At 38.7% G+C, this 20514-nt stretch overlaps 2 protein-coding genes and 1 long non-coding RNA gene across 3 annotated transcripts in view; 2 read left to right on the top strand and 1 right to left on the bottom strand.

Moving 5' to 3' along the window:
* The window catches only part of LOC107747106 (protocadherin gamma-A5-like), a 25978-nt gene extending 25094 nt beyond the window's left edge, over nt 1-884 (top strand). The window contains exons 3-5 of the mRNA XM_016561532.1: nt 5-389; nt 585-672; nt 819-884. Of these exons, the coding sequence (XP_016417018.1) occupies nt 5-389; nt 585-672; nt 819-884 (539 nt within the window). The remainder of the gene's footprint in view (nt 1-4; nt 390-584; nt 673-818) is intronic.
* A 3627-nt stretch (nt 885-4511) lies between these two features.
* On the bottom strand, nt 4512-7407 carry LOC107747092 (uncharacterized). Its single transcript, XR_001640762.1, has 2 exons — nt 7239-7407; nt 4512-4579 (listed from the first exon to the last, which is right to left on the bottom strand). It is a non-coding gene; the product is annotated as an uncharacterized LOC107747092 (long non-coding RNA).
* Nucleotides 7408-7526: 119 nt separating this feature from the next.
* LOC107747090 (protocadherin gamma-C5-like) overlaps nt 7527-20514 on the top strand; it is a 17103-nt gene continuing 4115 nt past the window's right edge. The window contains exons 1-3 of the mRNA XM_016561516.1: nt 7527-8792; nt 9164-10576; nt 16642-16700. Of these exons, the coding sequence (XP_016417002.1) occupies nt 7764-8792; nt 9164-10576; nt 16642-16700 (2501 nt within the window). The 5' untranslated portion in view covers nt 7527-7763. The remainder of the gene's footprint in view (nt 8793-9163; nt 10577-16641; nt 16701-20514) is intronic.

The raw sequence follows: 20514 nt of genomic DNA, 5'->3' as shown, positions 1-20514 counted from the left end.
GCAGATGTGGGTTATCTGGTGACTAAAGTGGTGGCTGTTGATGTGGACTCTGGACAGAATGCCTGGCTCTCATATAAACTGCAGAAAGCCACAGACAGGGCGCTGTTTGAAGTGGGCTTACAGAATGGAGAAATAAGAACTGTGCGCCAAGTGACAGATAAAGATGCTGTGAAACAAAGACTCACTGTTGTAGTGGAGGACAACGGGCAGCCCTCTCGATCAGCTACAGTCAATGTTAACGTGGCGGTGGCGGACAGCTTCCCTGAAGTGCTCTCGGAGTTCACTGACTTTCCGCACGACAAGGACTACAACGACAACCTGACTTTCTATCTGGTCTTGGCCTTGGCTGTAGTTTCGTTTCTCTTTATCGTGTCTATCATTGCCATACTGTCAGTCAAATGCTACAGATGGAGACGCGAGCGGATGTTTTACAAATCTGGAGCGAATCTTCCAGTTATTCCGTATTATCCGCCTCTTTACGCAGACGTAGGGGGCACAGGAACTTTACAGCACGTGTACAATTATGAGGTGTGTGGTACTACTGACTCAAGAAAGAGTGATATGAAGTTTTTGCGGCCCTCTAGTCAAAGTGTTTTAAACTTTGACTTGAGTGGCACCAGAACTGTGCCAAATCAAAACAGGAGTACAGAAGAACCAGATGTTAGTGCAGAGGTGAGATTTCTTTATGTGACTTGTACAGTATTGCTTACAGTTTCCCTTAGTATTTATACAGAATCTTTTTTTCTTTTATAAAGTTGCTTTTCTTCATTATGTTTGCTCAGTGTGTTTGAATCAACTGCTGCTTTTGTGATTTTTAGTGGATGTATGAAGTCGGTTTTCTCCAAGTTCACACAGGTGTGCTAGCAGAGGAACCACAGGTGTAGAGAATCACAATAACACAGTTGTTTTTTAACAGTAAATCTACTGATTTTATTGTGCCTGTTCCATTTTCTTCTTAAAATTTTATTTGTCATTTAATGTATTGACATTCGTACATTTTTGTGTGCCTTTACTTTTGGAGAAACTGTATGTTTATAGAAAAATTCAGTGGCATATAAACGGAATCTCTCCATTAGAATGTGTCATCTGTTGTCAGGAGGAGAAAACAGGAAATGCGCTCTGATCTCACAGACTGCAGAGTCGTGGGGGAGGGGTTGTGTGCCGAGAGGCGAGTCAAGGGTAATGCAGCAAAATCCAAACCGAATCTTTGTTTACATCAGATGATGAATAACTTGCAAGCTCTGATATTTTGCATTCTCAAATATATCAGACTCTGATGGTCCAAAGGGCAGTAAAGCAGAGGAGAGAGAGAGAGAGATGGAGGAGGAGGACTAGTGCTGCAGAAAGAACAGGGACACTGCACACTATTTTTTCACTCACTGACCCATTTTCTGCTTCACACACACATTATTGCCCTGATCATACAGTGGCACTAAAATATATACTGATACACAGACCATGTAAATGATTTTCAGGAGAAGAGGCAAATTTGCGATGGTAAACAAGATGAAGCAGGCATGGGAAGAGAGGCACTCAGTATCTCTACATAAAATTTGTTTACCATTGTGGACAACACGCATAACTATCACAAATGAGCTATCACAAATGCAGAAAAAAAGAGTCTTAGAAATGCCCATGTTTACAGTAAACAGACACACAATGAATTACCAGTAGCTTCACTTTAATGTCCCGTTCCATTCTGAAATGCATCAATGCGGAAGTAAATTTGCTTCTTGGGAGTCATTTCAGGTTGACTTCAACTTTATATCTTGTATATTTTGGTTTATTTTCCAGTGTACCCTACTGGCTTCTCTTTAATAGACTCATTATCAGTTGTGGAGCCTCTATTCTCTGCAGCACATTAAAGAAGAGACATGTGGTAGTCAGATGTGCTGCTTGCTAACGGAAACTGATACAATGGGAAGTTGCTACTAAAAATAACCATTTTAGTGACATTTTCCTTTAATTTTTCTTAAATGAAAATGAGTCTTAAATGTCTTTAGTGTCTACCTGAATTATGGGCAAAGTCAATCATGAACAGACATGTTTGTGTGTGGCGGGCACATCTGCATTTCTTAGGTTGTGACTGTGTGAACTGCTACCCTCTTTGCATTTTGGTGTCCCACATCTGGCCTTCATTTCTCTAATCTTCAGTTCCTGGACCTATTAGTGCCTTTTCTTTAATGTACATCATAAATCCACATGCTCTTGAGCTTTGGGAGGTTTGGTTTCCTCACAAATCACTGAAATGAGCTTCTTGCTTCAAAGCGTTCTTAATTGTCTGATCACCGTTGTGTAAAAGCCAATATGAAAGGTCAAGGACACGGTTTTATATGTAAAACGGTCAAGATCACCTTTGTATCCTATGTCCTATGTTCTTTGAGACGTGTGTATGTTTACTTAGCTATACATAGAAAATGTTATTCCTAAAGTATAGCGTATAACTATCAAAGTCAGGTGTTTAAAAGCTTAAAATGTCTTTATGTCAATATGGATGTTTATATATTGCTGTGGTTACAGCAAAAGGGAAGCATTTGATGTCTTTTTTACTAGAAAAACAGTTTGTTACTTGTCTCTTGAGCATCTTTAAATGAATTCTTAGTTCCTGCTTTATTTTCTGTTCTTTTCTGCTTCTCACTTTGATGCAGCAGTGCATCTCTCCTTAAGAAATCTGTCTCTCCTGAGGTTTGTGAACAGGTGTGGCTCTCACACAGATTAATACAGGATGATCGTTGATTCTGAGAGGAATGCTTTTGTTTGAAGCGCACAAACTCTTGTATACATGTGACACAGATCATACAGAGTCATGTTGGCTTGGGGCTTCCATGTACATCATTCTGTGTGAGTTTGTGTGTAATGTTTTGTGAGTTGTTGCAGCATGTGTGCGTGTGTGTGTCTTCATCCTGCAGCACGCTGATCCTCTGAAAGGATTAAACAGGCTTTATTAAGGCCAGTGAGACAGTAGGACACACACACACATACAGTGACCTGTGTCTACAGACAGTAAAGTAAAGCCACGTGGCCACAAAGCAATTTATACTAGTTGTTTTTATTCCCTTATATCTGAATGTGGTTCATATCTTGATGTTTGACTTTTTTCTGTTGATTTCAGATACAAGTAACTACTTATCATAAAAAATAAAAGTTTATCTAATGTCTTATTGTTTAACTTATGTAGGTTTATTAACAAGTGAATCAGCTTGCCCTACAAGGGTAGCTCTGTTTCCTTCATGTCTATTTCTCTCCTCCTGACTCCTGTTTCTCCCCTCCCCCTCTCCGTCTGCACCTCCCTGCAGTCTTTGTCTGATGTATTTATGTGTTCTGCACAGCCGGTATGTGAGTGTGCAAAAAAAAACATGCGTACGTTCTTACCACAAGCCCTTAAATTCTGCCCTTAATCACACTGATTATATTTCTAGCTTTGTTTGGTAAGTTATATGAGAGCTTATGTTTGTGCATAAATGAGAGATGATGGTCATTTCCGATGTTGTTTTTGTGGAGGATAAATATGCTTTGTTCTGTGTTTATAAATGCCCTCTGTTTTCTCCTCTCCTGGCGTTTTTCCCCCCTTCTTCTTCTGGCCCGTTTTCCATCCCTTAGTGGGATGGTGTTGCCACAGCAACAGGCTGACTCATGGTCAGGCCTGTACCATTATTCTTGAGTCCACAGGGGGGCAGTGAAAGATTCAGAGCTGGATGTGTTGTAGTGAGGTGCTGCTCATGGCCTTTGACACCCGTTATAGGATGGAGGCATGCAGTGGCCAGAGATTCTGGTTTAATGTGTTGGGGGAAGGGACAAGTGTGTGTCTGTGTGTGTTTTTATAGAGAGCATGATTGTATCAGTGAGAGTTGGAATTCTGTTCTTATTAATTTGTGTATTTTCTTCATGGTTCTTTGAATAATTATTCTACAATAACATTTTATTTCCACCCCCATGCACACTTTTGAATAGAATGCATACATAAAACAGTAAAAAAGTTTGTAAATAATGCTTTTGCAAATTATATATATATATATATATATATGGACCAATTATATGGATTGTTATTTTTCCATCAAATAATTAGCACATCATATAAATATTTTGAGGGATTATACATTATTCCCATCTTCATGCCTCTAATAAAATGATGTTTTACAAAATAGATCACTAGAGATAACCTATGTACACTTTGAGCATTTTTTGCCATTGCAATTTCTTTCTGCAATGTCATCTGCAGTTATGAAGAGATTAGATTTGTGTGTGTAAGAGAGAGCGATATGAAGAAGGTTTGAATTATTCATATCTGAAGCTGCTGCTCATCAGAGGAGTTTCTCTGATTTTTCTGTTTTCTCTATTTTTTCTTTTTCTTTAATTTATATCTCTGTCTGACAAACAAATAATAATGTGTTTCTGTTCTTGCTGAAGTATCTTGAGACCTGATAAAGGTCTCAGACTGAAGGGTTTGGTAAGTATGAGGGTCCTGCACACATCTGCTGTTGCATCACTCTAATCAATTCTGGGGTTTTTTCTTCTTTTTCATGTTCTTGTTGCTGCTGATGCTGTGATATCATCTTCTCCTGCTAATCCATACCCGTGTCTGCAAATCAAGGTAAGAAAAGCATTGAAGAACACACAAACACACACATTTCTCACACCCAAACAGTATAGTTTTATGTTTGTGTTTCTTTTATAAAAAAAAGTCTAATCATACACACATTTTATTATTCTACTTCTAAAGGTAAAAACATAGATCTGTTTTCTATAGCAACTCAGATATTTTGCAATGTATTTTGAATTCTTCAATATATGCTACAAGTCAACAGTTTGGATACACTTGAATTGATGAATCAGTGAATTTGTTTCTTATAATCTTACTTTTTTTTCTGAAGTCTTTTACTTAAAAGCTTTTGATTAGACAAATATAAACTGTCTGTGTATGTCTTTACAAAACATTTTTGTTTGTTTGTTTGTACTTAAGGGAATGTATTATTCAAAGGTTTAGAAAATACCAATAATAAGGAATGTGTGTCCAAACTAGTTGTAAACATTATATTCACAGTAATTATATAGGTTACATCACCTGGTCTGTTTCTTTGCACCCCAAACCCTATAAACCTTATAGTATGTCACATTTTGTTTAACATTTTCTCATTATTTTAACATATTCATTTGTACCATTTTTCTGAGTTTCTGGTGTTTTTGAATACTGTACTGTTGTATTTTTAAAAGGACCAGCCTACATCTGAAATTGATTTAACTTTCGAAAATGTATGGAATCTTTAAGATTTTCAGCTGTTGTATGTGATAGAGCTGTCTGAAATACTTTACTATTGTTTGAATCGAGGTTAATTTCATTGTATGAGGAGGTTGCTGACTGGTTTACTGGGAGCTGATTGGATTACAGATGGTGTGTGTGTGCGTGTGTGTGTGTGTGTGTGTGTGTGTGTGTTGGGTCGGCTGCTTGCAGCAGCAGGTGTTCGGCTGAGTGTCGCTGTCCGCCGCTCTAGTGCTGAAACGGGCTCTTACGTCACCCTCCTTCTCAGTGTCTCTAATAGCAACATTTGAGATCCGCTGTCTCTCAACCCCTCCAGTTTGCTTTTTTAAAATAGTTTTATGTTTGTTTGTTTGTTTGTTTGTTTGTTTGTTTGTTTTTTACTATCGTTTTAATAAGTTAAAATAAGTTTGTTCTGTTTTTGTTTCCTTTATAAATAAATCTGTGTATGCGGTTGTACTGTTTTCCGCTCGCCCCTCCCCTCCTGCTATTGAACGCGTGCGCGCACAGCTGCAGTTAATGAAACTCACCACAGGGCGGCAGTAAAGATAAAACACATGTGCAGCTGTCAGTAACATGGTTATAATTTAACATACATTCTTAAGTCTACAAATCTATCATCTGTGCGCAAATTAAGATTTATTCACACCAGGAGGCATATAATGCAAATCACCCAATATATTTATAGAAACTACAGAATAGCAAAATAATAATATCACTGACAAATACTAGGAATGTTATCATGCAGTGTATTTATACACCCAACTTTTAAACAGTTTTTGTATCTTTAAAGAATCACATTTTAAATCACACAATAGCAACAACAACAACAAAATTTGTTACAGTTTGTGATCTGTATAATTCTTAAATAGACTTATACAGTGCAAAAACTTATAAACTACTATGCAGTTTATGTATCTTTAATGCTTATAAATATGTTGTCATTATAAAAAATTTAAATAGAATTATAAATATGATAAATATAAATATAATTTTATATAATTATAAATAACACACAATAGCAACATTTTTTTGTTTTGTTTTCTATAAGACAATAATGTTATCATTCATTTAAATATACAAAAACTGTATAAAAGTATGGTGCATTGCATGTTTATTACATCATTATTATTATTATTATTATTATTATCCCATTTAAGTTGTTGTTGCTATTATTGACTAAATATAATAACAAAATATTTAATACAACCACCTCTTTTTTATGTGGTGTATCTTTAATGGCAAAATAATATTTGATTGGATTAAACTCAGTCTCAGTAGCAGAACTGCACAGACCAAGACATTCATCCAGCCTCTCCTCACCGTGGAGCAGAGAGAAAGATATGCATTGTTCTGCATAACTCCTTTAGGCAGGCAACAGCAGTGACAAAATATATATATTTTGGGGAAAGATATCTGAATATTTGTTGGGTAGTTGTTTTGCCTTTGTGTCTTTTGAAATACAGACAGATTTGTAACAGATTGGATTCACTGGATTCACTCTCGTAAAGCCAAGCAGCACCACAGACCGGAGGGACATGATCAGTATAGATGTGTTTTGGGATTTATCAGCCGGTGATAAATAGTATGGGTACCCATATCACTACGCTTAATGTATCTCATCAACTGTAATTATATAATTTTTGACAGATAAGTAACATTCATTCATAGTGAGGTCTTAAAGCCTGAGAACATATTAAAAGATTGTGTGAATTGTTTTCTTTTATGCCTAGAAATATTTTATTCCTAATAAACTGTCGTGCAATAAAAGCACTATTTAGAACTTTTTGGGTACAATTCGAATGTTATGCGAAAACAAAGAGGGAAAACTGCGCCGTCTAGCGGCGTGTCATTGTAATCCTCTTTTGACATGTAGAATATTGTTTTGTCTAATGTTGAATATAGACTATTGTATGTATTCAATCGCCCTCGTATCATTTCTCGTGTTTTATAATGATAAAATATATAATTGCATATTTTTTACCTTGAAATGCAACATTGCCAGAGTTGTCAATAGAAGTTTTCAATGGTTTTGTGGTCTGTGGCCGTGTTCGCAAATTGGCAGCGTTCCTTTGAGTCTCTGATGTTCTGTATCTCGGCTCTAAAATATTTTAAACCACATGGGATCACTGGCATGTGTGCTGGAAACAGGTCGACCTGAGCTGTGAACGTTTCTCCAAGCGCTAGGAGAAGTGTGTGGGAGTCTCTCTCGCTCTCTCTGTGTGTGCAATAGGACGGACCTCTTTTGTGACTCAGTCTCCGCCCTGTTGCGCAGCGGAGGCGCTGCTAATTCAGGGAGTTTTGGAGAAGAGCTGGATGGAGGACTGTTTTTTTCCTCTCTTGTGATTTCCCGAAAGGTTTACAGCCGTCATGAATTATGTTAAACTTCTTCCTTCACTCCGCGCGAATCGGACTGCGTTACGCGCGACATCGTAGCGCCACTTTAATTGGAATATGGATTCTATAAGACGAAAAAGTTGATACTTTCCCCCTCCCCGGATCGCACATAATGGAGAGGAGACGCTCGTGGCCCGTGCTCTGCCTCGCGCTCTCCCTCATGCATCTCTCAATCGCGTCCGGTGAGCTCCGTTATTCGGTACTGGAGGAACAGAAACCGGGGTCTGTCGTTGGGAATATAGCGAGGGATTTGGGTCTCAGCGCAATGAGGATTACTGAAAGAAATTTACAGGTGGTGTCGGGATCTAACGCGCAATATTTCGAGGTAAATCCTAACGGTGTCTTGGTTATTAGAGAGACTATAGATAGAGAGAGCATTTGCGCTTTAAGTTCGACTTGCTCTTTGCACCTTCAAATTCTTCTTCAGAACCCTTTAGAAATTCACAGAATTCTTGTTCAAATTGATGATGTAAACGACAACGTGCCGCAGTTTCCAAACGTGAATTCATCACTAGAGATTTCCGAGGCGGCCGCGGCGGGAACGCGGTTCCGTCTGGAGAGCGCACGCGATCCCGATGTGGGCATTAACTCCCTACGCACGTACAGCATTTCCAGCAGCGACTATTTTGTTTTAAACGTGGAGACTAAAAGCGACGGAAGTAAGTTTCCAGAGCTCGTCCTGGAAAAGGCTCTGGACCGGGAGTCGCAGGACGCGTTTCGCCTCTCGCTCAGGGCCGTGGACGGAGGACAGCCGGAGAAATCCGGGACCACCCTCCTACTTATTAAGATTCTGGACGTGAATGACAACGCGCCGGTGTTTGATGAGCCGGTGAAAAGGGTTAGTCTTTTGGAAAACTCTCCTCCAAGAACGCTTGTGACTAAACTGAATGCCACTGATGTGGACTCTGGGATAAACGGGAAAATATCTTACTTATTCAGTAAATACACACCAGAGAGAACACTTAAAATGTTCAGTGTTGATTCTCAATCAGGGGAAATCCGTGTTGTGGGGGATGTGGATTATGAGGAAGCCAATGTGTATGACATCACAGTTCAAGCCAGGGATGGAGGCTCTCCCGCCATGGAGGGCTCATGCAACATTAAAGTGGAAATAATCGATGTGAACGATAACACTCCGGAGGTGACATTAACCTCACTAACCAGCCCCATCCGGGAGGATGCTGAAACCGGCACTGTTATTGCGTTAATCAGTGCAAAAGACTTAGATTCTGGGGATAATGGAAAAGTCACACTTAGAGTATCCCTGATGTGGACTCTGGGATAAACGGGAAAATATCTTACTTATTCAGTAAATACACACCAGAGAGAACACTTAAAATGTTCAGTGTTGATTCTCAATCAGGGGAAATCCGTGTTGTGGGGGATGTGGATTATGAGGAAGCCAATGTGTATGACATCACAGTTCAAGCCAGGGATGGAGGCTCTCCCGCCATGGAGGGCTCATGCAACATTAAAGTGGAAATAATCGATGTGAACGATAACACTCCGGAGGTGACATTAACCTCACTAACCAGCCCCATCCGGGAGGATGCTGAAACCGGCACTGTTATTGCGTTAATCAGTGCAAAAGACTTAGATTCTGGGGATAATGGAAAAGTCACACTTAGAGTATCCCAAGTACTTCCGTTTAAACTAAAGTCAGCCTTTGGAGAACACTACACACTTGTGACCGACGGACGTCTAGACAGAGAAGTCATTGATGAGTACACTGTTGTTGTCACTGCGACTGACTCTGGCTCGCCTCCGCTATCCTCTCAGAAGACTTTTGCGGTCCGTTTATCAGATGTTAATGATAATGCTCCAGTGTTCTCGCAGAACTCCTACTCAGTGGATGTAGCTGAAAATAATGCTCCTGGTACTCCGATAGTAGCAATTTCAGCGTCAGATCCAGACGTCGGAGACAACGCCCGATTGTCATACTCCATCCTACCGACCACCATCCACGGCAGCCCCATTTCCTCATACGTCTACATCAACCCAGAGAACGGGAACATCTTCACCATGCGCTCTTTGGATTACGAGCAAATAAATGCGTTCAAGATCGAAGTGCAGGTGCGCGATGCTGGAGCTCCACCGCAGACGTCTAATGTCACCGTGCATGTTTTTGTGGTCGACCAGAATGACAACCCGCCCATCATCCTTTACCCAACACACTCTGAAGACGCAGGGCTCCAGCTGACCGTCCTGCACGGTGCCCCCGTCGGCCATCGCGTCAACAAGATTGTCGCCGTTGACCCCGACAGTGGCCACAATGCTTGGCTCTTCTACAGTATTGCTCCAGGGGACGATTCATCGCTGTTTCACATCGAACCGCACACGGGCGAACTGCGTACCGCACAAAAACTCATGGACGACGAACAGGGTGGTAAAACCCACCCAGCTTATAACATTATAGTGGTTGTGCGAGACAACGGCCAGCCAGCTTTGTCCACTAGCGTTTCGGTTACCGTTACCGTAGAAGAAAAAAGCGCGGATAAATCTACAGACTTCCGTATAACGCCACACAAGGGGACAGGAATGACAGACATCACTCTGTACCTCATCATCTCATTGGGCTGTGTGTCGCTGGTGTCGCTCTTGACCATGGCGGTGCTCTTGGTACGGTGCATCAGGCACAAGGGTGGTTCGACATGCTGCTACTCCAGAACGGGTTTCCGTTCCAGGCATGCCTATCAGCAGAGAGCCCATAAGGACCTTCACCTCCAGCTAAACACTGATGGACCCATTAGATATATGGAGGTGGTCGGAGGGCCTCAGGAACCTCACACAAGGACCTACAGGCCCTGCTACTCAACGCTCTCCAGCAGGAGTGATTTTGTGTTTGTCAAGACTCCCATGTTGAGTCATAACAACACATTAAACATGACTTTGACTAGGAAGCACTTAATGAACTCAGCCAATGAGGTGAGAGCATACTCAATATATATATAACTTAACTACCCAAAACAGTTCTTTTAAATTGTAATAATATTTCACAATTACTGTTTTTACTGCATTTTTTATTAAATAAATACAGCCTTGGTGAGCAGAAGAAATATCTCTCAAAAACATTTTAAAAATGTAGTTAATCCAAACTTTTGAGCAGTAGTGTAGGTGGAAAAAATATATTAGGTAATGTTTCAACCTCAGAGCTGGTTATTATTCATGTTGAAGCCTATTTTGTGTTTTCTCTGAGTTTCTTTGTTTTATGAGCATAGTTTTGTTTTATATGAAGCAGCTGGGTAATTTGTTAAATATGCTTCAAGTGTACGTCATAGTGCCGTTTTTATGATTTAGTAACTGGCTTCCAAAAGCTGCACCAGACTGGCAGGGTGTGAGTCCTGTGACTAAACAGGAAAAAGGAGAAAGAACAGAGGAAGAAGATGTGGGATCACAAAGGAAAAGGGTACAGATATATTAAGAACAAGTGAAAAGCATTTAGCAGAGTCTGGATGGTGTCAGACAAGAAGGGAGGAGAAAATTAAGACACACTAAGGAAAGATTTTAGATTTGGAAACATGGTTGTCAGAGAGAAAAAAACATTTAGATTAGTGGTTCTCAACTGTTTTTGCTTCAGGACCCAGATTTTACATTGAACATCAAGTGGAGACACTAAAATTGTTTATTGTAAAAAGTAAACAAATGTCTTTGTACTGGAAAACAAGACAAAAAAATACAGAGTAAGGAAACATTTTTGCAGTGCACTGGTTTAGATGGAAGATATGAACAGAAATATGGAGCAGACATTGTGAGTGCACAGAACAGAAACTCTAAAGTGAGGTTGAAAGAGGCATGGATAACAGATGGACAGGAAAAGGAACCGACCGACAGACAAAAATGAGGATTTAGGTGGGGGAAGGAAAAGGCGGGAATATGACGGATGGAGAGAGAGATAAATAAGAAGTAGGTAGTGGAAGAAAGAGGTGGCGGAATAACAGGATTCCAGAGGTCATGCACTGACCCCTGACTTCCTGTTGTGCTGAACTCATATTATTGACTCCACACGTCTGAGTCATGTGACATACTGACATCATGTGACATCAGTTTCTTATTGCAAGTTCCTCCTGTGTTTCTGTGGCATGCAAAGCAGTTATTTCTAGAGTTTTGGTCAAGTGTTATATGAGTTTGCTGTTTGTCGAAACTGAATTCCTCTGTAATCTCCTGTGTTTATGTCTGTAGGGGATGAGCCTGAGAAATGGAGATTTTCCTCTTTCTTTCTCCCATTCTCTCCGTTCGGGACCTAATGTTCCATCTCTAAGTCTCTTGAGAGTCGTTCTGTCTCTCCTCCAGCTAAACACTGATGGACCCATTAGATATATGGAGGTGGTCGGAGGGCCTCAGGAACCTCACACAAGGACCTACAGGCCCTGCTACTCAACGCTCTCCAGCAGGAGTGATTTTGTGTTTGTCAAGACTCCCATCTTGAGTCATAACAACACATTAAACATGACTTTGACTAGGAAGCACTTAATGAACTCAGCCAATGAGGTGAGAGCATACTCATCCCCACAGCCAATCAGATTCTTCACTGTTGAGTCACTAATGGATTCTTTCTTTCACTGCCACTCAAAAGTTTGGATAAGAGAATCATTTTTTTATGTTGTTGAAAGAAGTCTTTTTTTTTAGCTTGCCAAGGCTGCATTTATTTGATCAAAACTACATAACATAATATTTGGTGCTCAAATATTAATAATCATTATTATCAGTGTTGTTGTTTTTTTTTGGTGCTGCTAAATATTTTTGTGGAAATGGATTTATTTATTTTTTCAGGATTCTTTAATGAAAAGAAACCTCAAAAGAATAGTATTTATTTGCAATATGAATGTTTTATAACATTATAAATGTATTTATTCGGGACCTAATGTTCCATCTCTAAGTCTCTTGAGAGTCGTTCTGTCTCTCGGGTCGCTGGGCTGCCATCTGGCTCTGCTATCATGACACGTGCTCTCTCTGTGTGTGTGTGTGTGTGTGTGTGAGAAGGTGGGCATGTGAGTTTCAATAGATGGAGGAATCACTAACGGACCTGAGGACAGAGAGAAAGGGCTGTGTGTGTGTGTGTGTGTGTGGTCCTCTTGGTCAATAGCAGATTCTGGACCTATAAGAATGATTTTGATAATCTTGCGTTAGTTACTCTTCGTGGTTTCTTACCTTTTCTTTTTCACCTTTTTCTTTCCAACGTTTTAAGAGTGAATCTCACATAATCTGTCAAAAAATGTCTAGATCATATTGTGCTTTAAAAAGCTTTTAGAATTTCAGAAATTAGAATTTCTTGCCTTTTCATGACAATTGCGCACAGTCTATCTCATTTTAATTACTGTAATGCTTAATACATGCAGTAAATTTAATTTTTTTATTTAAAATATTGAATAAGAATCTAATGAGAATAATGACTCAACTTAATTTCAAGTTGCAGTAATTAGAATTTGTAAAAATGTCAAATGTTCCTAAATAGTCATAATTCTTTATCTTTACCTTTTGTTTGTTTTTTATTCTAATTTTATAAATTTTCATTACAATTAAAGCACAACTTTCAGTTCTCATTATTATAACGCAAAAAAAAATCGGGGGATCGATTTAAATAATAAATCTGATTTTTTTGTGAAAAAATCGGAGATTTTTTTTTTAGGCCATATCGCCCAGCCCTAATGTGGTCTGGACATATTTATGTGAAATTCATCTGTTTATATGTCAATATTTATGTTAAAACCCCAATTTAATACATGCCAGGCAGTTTTATGAGCCAAATCAGTTGGAAAGGTTCCAAACTACCACTGACCAACACACTTCATGCGGTCTGGAGATTTGTTACTTTCTGAATTTGTTGACTTTCTGCAGTCATGTTATGACAGTAAACTTATTTCATGACTTTCTGCCAAATTTGGCCATATTTTCAGTTTAACCCATTTCACAGTGATTCTCTTTGACCATGTTGCCATTGTTTTTCTCTGAAGCTCTTGTAGTGTCCTACTTTTATTCTGTTTAGTGGTGACCATCCTGATCAGTACGATCAGACTGTGGTTGGTTGGACTAAGTGGTTTTAGCGTTTTGCTGTGTGGTGGCTAGGGCGGTTTGGGTGGTTGCTAGGTGGTTCAAGTCAAAAGAGTCCACATTAAGTCATTAATTAACTCTGTCAGGGTTTCTAGTCATATGCATCTGCCCTTCTGTTTCTAGTGATAATGTGTGTACAGTTTATACAGAGAACAACCTGCAAAGTGTTTATAAGTTATACAAAGAAAAGTAGATATTTACGGAATCAGGTAGCTTCCTGTTCAGCGTGTAGAAAATGGTTGGGGGTCAGGATATACTGTACGTCACGTACAGATGTTTTCCATGCGATCTATGAGGACGGATGTCCTCAAATCTAGGAATATCTAAGAATAAATCTAGTTTGTTCATTCACAGGAACTTTCAGAGTTGATATACTGACCCAGATGCTCCTGGTGAATGTGTGTGGGCCAGATGTAAAGCTACAGATTAGGTCTGAAGGGTTATTAATTATAGTTATAGTACGAATATGTTAATCATCCAAGAAGACTAATATAGTTCAATATTTGTAAGCGGAATGTGTGAATTTATCACAGTCAAATCTCTTTGAATGTGTCTCGTTCGATCAGAATTAAGAGTCAGTCCTGTTTCTTTTATTATACTTTTTTTGTTGTTGCTGCTCAAGATTTAGCATGACTGATTTGATACACACACATTTTGCAATATATCAAGTGTGTGTATTTTTATGCATACAGTAGGTGTGCTTCATCCTGCTTTAGCATGTGTGCAGAGCATTAGTGTGTGTTTACAGATGTCACACAGTCCTTTAGGCCAATTGTGTGTGTGTATGTGTGTGTGTGTGTGTGTGTGTGTGTGTTTGGGAGCATGACACATCTATTGTGTGTTATTTGTATAAATATTCATTATGTACATAGAATTATCTGAGGGGACACTTCCCACCTGCAACTGTGACCTTGAGTTAACATGGCAAGGTCAAGTTGTGTGACCTCATTCTGATCACCATGGCGATGGTGAATCTTGAATTTAAAATGGAACATAGTTAAGTCTAATGGCAAAAATGTAACAGTACTGTTTGAAATGTTAATTGTTTCACATTGCAAAAATAGTAGATGATATACAGTATATAGTCATGAGAAAGATCTCATTATGTACCTCTTTATGGAAGACTTGGCTTTATTTTTTGACATTCCTGCAGGCAGGTGTAACCATGCTTCATGCTCACTCGCTCTGAACTCTTTGTGTCCTAGCCAAATGAGTGTTTTGTACACATGAGGATATGCAGGAATCATTACTGTCTGAAAGACTCTGACCCTGGATGTAACTAATGTTGTGATTGTTCTGATTAATCTGATGTGGTTTAGTGTATAATGTTCTGTGTGCGGAGTGAGGCGTGTTTGGGTCAGAGTCACCTGTGCTCTGTTTGTGAGGTTTAGGATCGTGTGTTTATGGGTTTCCTTGGCTATCTGGCTATACTTAGTAAAATAAAATTGTTCACAGATGTCATCTAAATAGGGCAAAAAAAAAAGTCTACAAATGTAAAAACCTATGTAAATTATTATTTTCACATACAGTTTGGTTTAGGTTAGTCTTGTAGTTATAGCGTTTAATTATTGTGTTTATTGGTTTACCTGGCTATACTTTGTGATCAAAATTGTCCCCAAAAGTAGTCTAAATTGGGGAAAAGAAGCTGTATTTTTCTTATTTTTTCCCATTTGTCCCCAAAATAATTTTTTTTAAATGCGTGTGACCCAGATGAGATTAGATTTACAATTGTGTGTTTATTGGTTTACTTGACTATACTTTGTGACCAAAATTGTGTGTATAAAATATTTTATATGAATTTATGTAAAACAGTCAGTCTAGGGTCGATGTCAGCTTAACATCGTGATGTCTGTCAGCCATCGGCAATGGACGATGGCACCGTCTATCAGCCCAACCCTAAGTCAGTCGTCATTTATATAGTTCAGTAAGCATATATGTATGCGTTGTGTCTCTCTAAGCTCAGCTGTTGTTTGTCTGGCATTTGTGGGTGTTGCTTTTGGTGCAAATATTTCCTGTGCGTGTGTTTGTGTTGTTTCTTGTATGGTCTTGCCTTTTTTCTTGTTGAAATATGTGAGAATATGGAACTAAATGGGCTTTAAATGCTATTTCATGTGAATTTCTAACAATTAATTTAAGTAACTCTTTAGTTTCTTTCATTGTTTGACTCTGACTGTTTCTCTTTCTCCTTGTTTGCTAATTTGGTCTTGATTAATTTGTCCGTTCTCCATTTCACTACACAATAAGAGAATGCAGATGAAAAAGAATTTGAAGTTTAAGAACTGAAAAGGCTTTTATCATGTTTTTTTTTTCATTTTAGGGTTTGTGACATTTTAAAGAGATAATATGCAGTGTGTGTGTGAGTGTTTGCTGTCCTGAGGATGTAATCACAATGGTCTTTCTGTCTTTGGCCCAATTAGTCACAGAGCTTGTTTCTCGTTCACTGGAACAATCCTGGACTCTCTCTGAGAGTGTGTTGTGTGTGTGTGTGTGTGTGTGTGTTCAGACTGAAACGCTTGAATTCCTGCTCATCCCAACCACGCTTCAGATGCGCTATCATTATTAATTGCTCTGTATATGTGTGTGTGTGTGTGTGTGTGTGTGTGTGAATATTCGTAACTTATTGAGCACCCATCTGTTTTAAATGAAACCTCTTTAGAAGTCATTTGTCAAAGCTGCTTCTGACATTCATTTAGGCTTTATCGTACTCATGTTTTCTTTGGCACTATGTAATAAAGTAAACAAGTCTCTTGTTCTCGTGGTTTGGTCACATGCTGCGTCCTCAAGGTCACACTGACGGCCATCACCGTATACAGGATACACACTTACATCATTTCTCTGTCCCCATGGCAATAGCGAGGTCACACAAATAGACTCACAAATGAATGGTGCTGTACTTTTCTTTTATATGTCATTACTCATGCTTTCCTTTTGTCTCGTTACAGCAAAAACCACCCAGCGCTGACTGGCGTTTCACCCAGAACCAGAGGCCAGGGCCCAGCGGGTGAGTAACACACACACGTTCACTAAGATTTGCAATATGCAAAGGTAGAAAGTCACCTCTTTTGAAAGCAGAAACATTTGCATTGAATAAATGGTTAGCACACACACAGAGGCGCATATATGTATATATTATATGTGTGTGTGTGTGTGTGTGTGTGTGTGTATAGAGTAAGATTTAAGTAATGTATGCAGATTTGCTTGTGTATAAAAAATATAGGCTCTGTTCAAGCTAGTATTGTGTGCACATACTGCTTATTGCATATATATGACACGTAGAGTGCAATTCCAAAGATACCCAAAGAGAAAGAGAGAAACAAGAAGAGAAAGAAAGTAGCTGTGCTGAATCTTAATTTTCTTCTCTTAACAAAATGGCTGCTGTTTTTCATGCACTTTCCCCTCCACCCCCAACACTTCAATCTGCCAAGAGAAAGAGAGAGAGGCCAGAAAAAGTAAAAGAGGGGGACAGTGAGGTTTATTGCCATGCTAATGCCTGTTATAGTCATGCATTGTGCTGAAACTGATTGGAACTATTAAGATTCCAAAGAACTTTGACTCTTTCAGTGTGATTGACAGCGAATTATCCAATCAGATGCTCTTTAGGGGGAGGGGTCGGTCACAGACAGCCAATAGGGTCCAGATTCTCTCGTGTGCCAGTGTTCATGGTGCACTGGTTTCCCTAACAGACGTTACACAACACATTCCAGGCTGACAAGACCCAGTTTGAAAGAAGCCATTTGGGAGAAATTAAATCTTTTTGTTTAGTTTAAATTGGCAGCGCTACATGTATAGCAGCAGGCCTGAAGATCTGTGTGTTGTTAGCAGGGATATTACACTGTAAAAAATTATTTTCCGAAGTTATAAATAAAATGATAATTGGAGTATGTTTTACAAGAAAATACTATTTCAGTCTTTCTGCTTTAAAATGTCATGTTTAATCACTTGTCATTTTGGGGAATTTTCTTGTCATTTTTTAGTTAAAATTGTTTCAAAGTTTCAGTTTATAGTTAACTAAAGCTATTTTAAAAATCACTTGTAATAATATAATAAAATAAAACATTAAAAGAACTTTCCAAGTTACCAAGGCATTTCTCATTTTCATTTGAAACTATAAAACTATAATTATATCTCAATGATACTAAAATAACACAGTGCTTCAGTTTTAGACTTATTTACCTTAGTTTCTTCCAAACTACCATAGTTAATATCAATCTTTTTTTCAGTTCCTTCAAGCTCCACTCTACACATGTAAGATGGACGCCGCCGAGCAGGCTGAGGTATTGAAGTGTAGCTAGAGCCCCTGCTCGTTCCTGTAGGTTTCTCCCTGGGTCAGGTTCGTCATCTGAAACTACTGGTGCTGCATTAGTGTCCAATAGTGATGCTGGGGCTCATAAAATAGAATAGAAAACAGTGTGTAGAGTTGTGCACATTAGTAGCTCCGGCCTTGTTGCAGTGCATTCCACGGTTTTGGAGCCTGAAGGGAATTGCACAACAAATAATGACTTAATTTCCTTTATGTGGACATTTGTAAGGGGTTTTATGAATGAATAGCTACAAACAATGACATCTTGGACCATAACTCGTGGTTTTTGACAACTCACACAATCTGGTCCACAGGAAGTGATTATCTGACCACAGGATGTGATAATGCTGACCACAGGAAGTCTGATTTCCTGCAAGTGTGATGAGACGCTGATTGTGGTGAAATTAGGCGTTTTATCTTCATGCTTCTAAACAGGAACTGTTGTCTGTCGTCCTAAAGTGTTGTGCCAGGATATGGCGAGTTAACCTGTTTTTTCATTGACCTATGTTTAAAGTGGTTAAGGATCTGAACTGAAGTAAATCGCTGATTTCAGATCAGCTCTGGTTCTCATTAGGGTTGTTTGCTCTAAAACAACATCACCCTGTTTTTCCCTCATCTTGGCACTGTGAGTTCATCTCTTTTGAAATGCTTGGCAAAAACAGTGTCTTTCCCCCCTCAAATGTCTTTCTGCCCTTCATTCTTTCACCCTTTCTGTCACTTTTTCCTTCACATGCTTAAATTCCAGTTTTTGTTCTTCATGGTTTATCTATTCTTTCTTTCTTTCTTTCTTTCTTTCTTTCCCAGTGTCCTCTTCTTTTCCTGTCTTTGAGTCTGTTTTCGTCCTCCTCTCCCACCTGTCCTGCGATCGTGTCTTGTATGCAGATGTTGTGCTGTGCCGCTGCGGTTGATTGTCTGGTGTCTGTGGTGATAGACGGTTTTACAGCTGCTGGGCTCATATAAGACAGGAAGTGAGACCCCGACAGAGACAGATGGCTTTTATGATTAGCATCTCATTCTCTCTCTGTGCTAGAGATGCTTGTTAGTAATTCATACTTATTTGAATTTTGTCCATACAGATGGTGGGTTCGGTGGTTTTGTCCTGTTCATTATGACCCATTTTTTCCAGCATCTGTATTCATTTGAGTTTAACCAAACAAAAGCCTTTAGAACAGTAAACAGCCTACAGTAACAAGATAATTATTTAGCTTGGTGTTTTATTTATTGTTTGTGTTTATTATTAATAATAGTAGTTAAGCATTATGCATTTTACCAAGATCCTGCGCATTTTTTAATGATTTTATAAAAAGCCTGCTTTGCATCATAGTAATTTTAATTTGAATTCATTTTAAAATAATAATTTTAAAATGATTTTCACTTTGGTTAATGGCACTGATCTAGATTTTCCCAGTATTTCCACACTGAAGCTTCTTGATCTTTCATATGCTCAAATGTTGAGCAAATATGTTCAAAAGTTTGGTGTCAGTAAGATTATTTTAATTTTTTTTAAAGAAATCAATACTTTGATTCAGCAAGATGGCATTAAATTGATCAAAAGTGAAAGTAAAGACAAAAAAGTAAAGACAAAAATCTACTTGATGTTCTTGTTCTGTTCTTTTGAGCTTTCTGTTCATCAAAGAATCCTGAAAAAATAAATGTATCACTGTTTCCACAAAAATATTAAGGAGCTCTATTTATTAACTCTTTTTAAAATTAATAACAAGAAATGTTTCTTGAGCAGCAACTCAGCATATTCGAATGATTTCTGAAGGATCGTGTGACACTGGAGACTGGAATAATGATGCTGAAAATTCAGCATTGTATCACATGAATAAATTACATTTTATAATATATTCAAATAGCTAACAGCTATTTTTAATTTGAATAATATTTCTTGTTATTACAGTTTTTACTGTATTTTTTGATCTAATAAATGCAGCCTTGGTGAGCAGAAGAGACTTCTTCCAAAAACATTTATAAAAATCCTTAAAGTTTTTTGAACAGTAGCGTGTTTCCTGATGTTACTGGGAACAGGATGAGGAATCTCCATTATTCTTCCCACATGCAGGGAAAAGACATCCGGGATGTTTTTATGAGGAACAGCAATTTGTCCTTTGTTCATGTAGTGAAAGTTTTAATGTTTTTAATTAACACATTATGTCTTGTTTGTGGAGCTCTAATCTTCAAAACAAAACTCCTGTTAGTGGGGAATTAATGGAGGTAAATTGGAAGAGTATTTGTTGCTTTTCCTGGTTACCGACAGCAAAGCAAGCTTTGTGTGTAATGAGGTGAACTTTAGTGCGATCAGAGCTTTTGTTCACTGTGGATGCAAATTGCAGAGTTTTTAAACAAGCCTTTGATGATCAAGACGCCGCACATGGAAATGTTCAGTGGTTTTGTGTGCATGTGCTGTCTCCGGTAGTTTTAATTTTCCAACTTGGTGTTGTTAAAAGTAACATGGAGGATTGTGAGAGTGTGTGTGTGCGTGCGTGCGTGCGTGTGTGTGCGTGTATGTGTG

This window comes from Sinocyclocheilus rhinocerous, unplaced genomic scaffold, assembly GCF_001515625.1.
Source record: "Sinocyclocheilus rhinocerous isolate Xijiao unplaced genomic scaffold, SAMN03320098_v1.1 scaffold168, whole genome shotgun sequence".
NCBI classification, from domain to species: Eukaryota; Metazoa; Chordata; class Actinopteri; order Cypriniformes; family Cyprinidae; genus Sinocyclocheilus; species Sinocyclocheilus rhinocerous.
The sequence above is the reverse complement of the archived record's forward strand: the minus strand, read 5'-3'. Positions and strand labels throughout refer to the sequence as shown.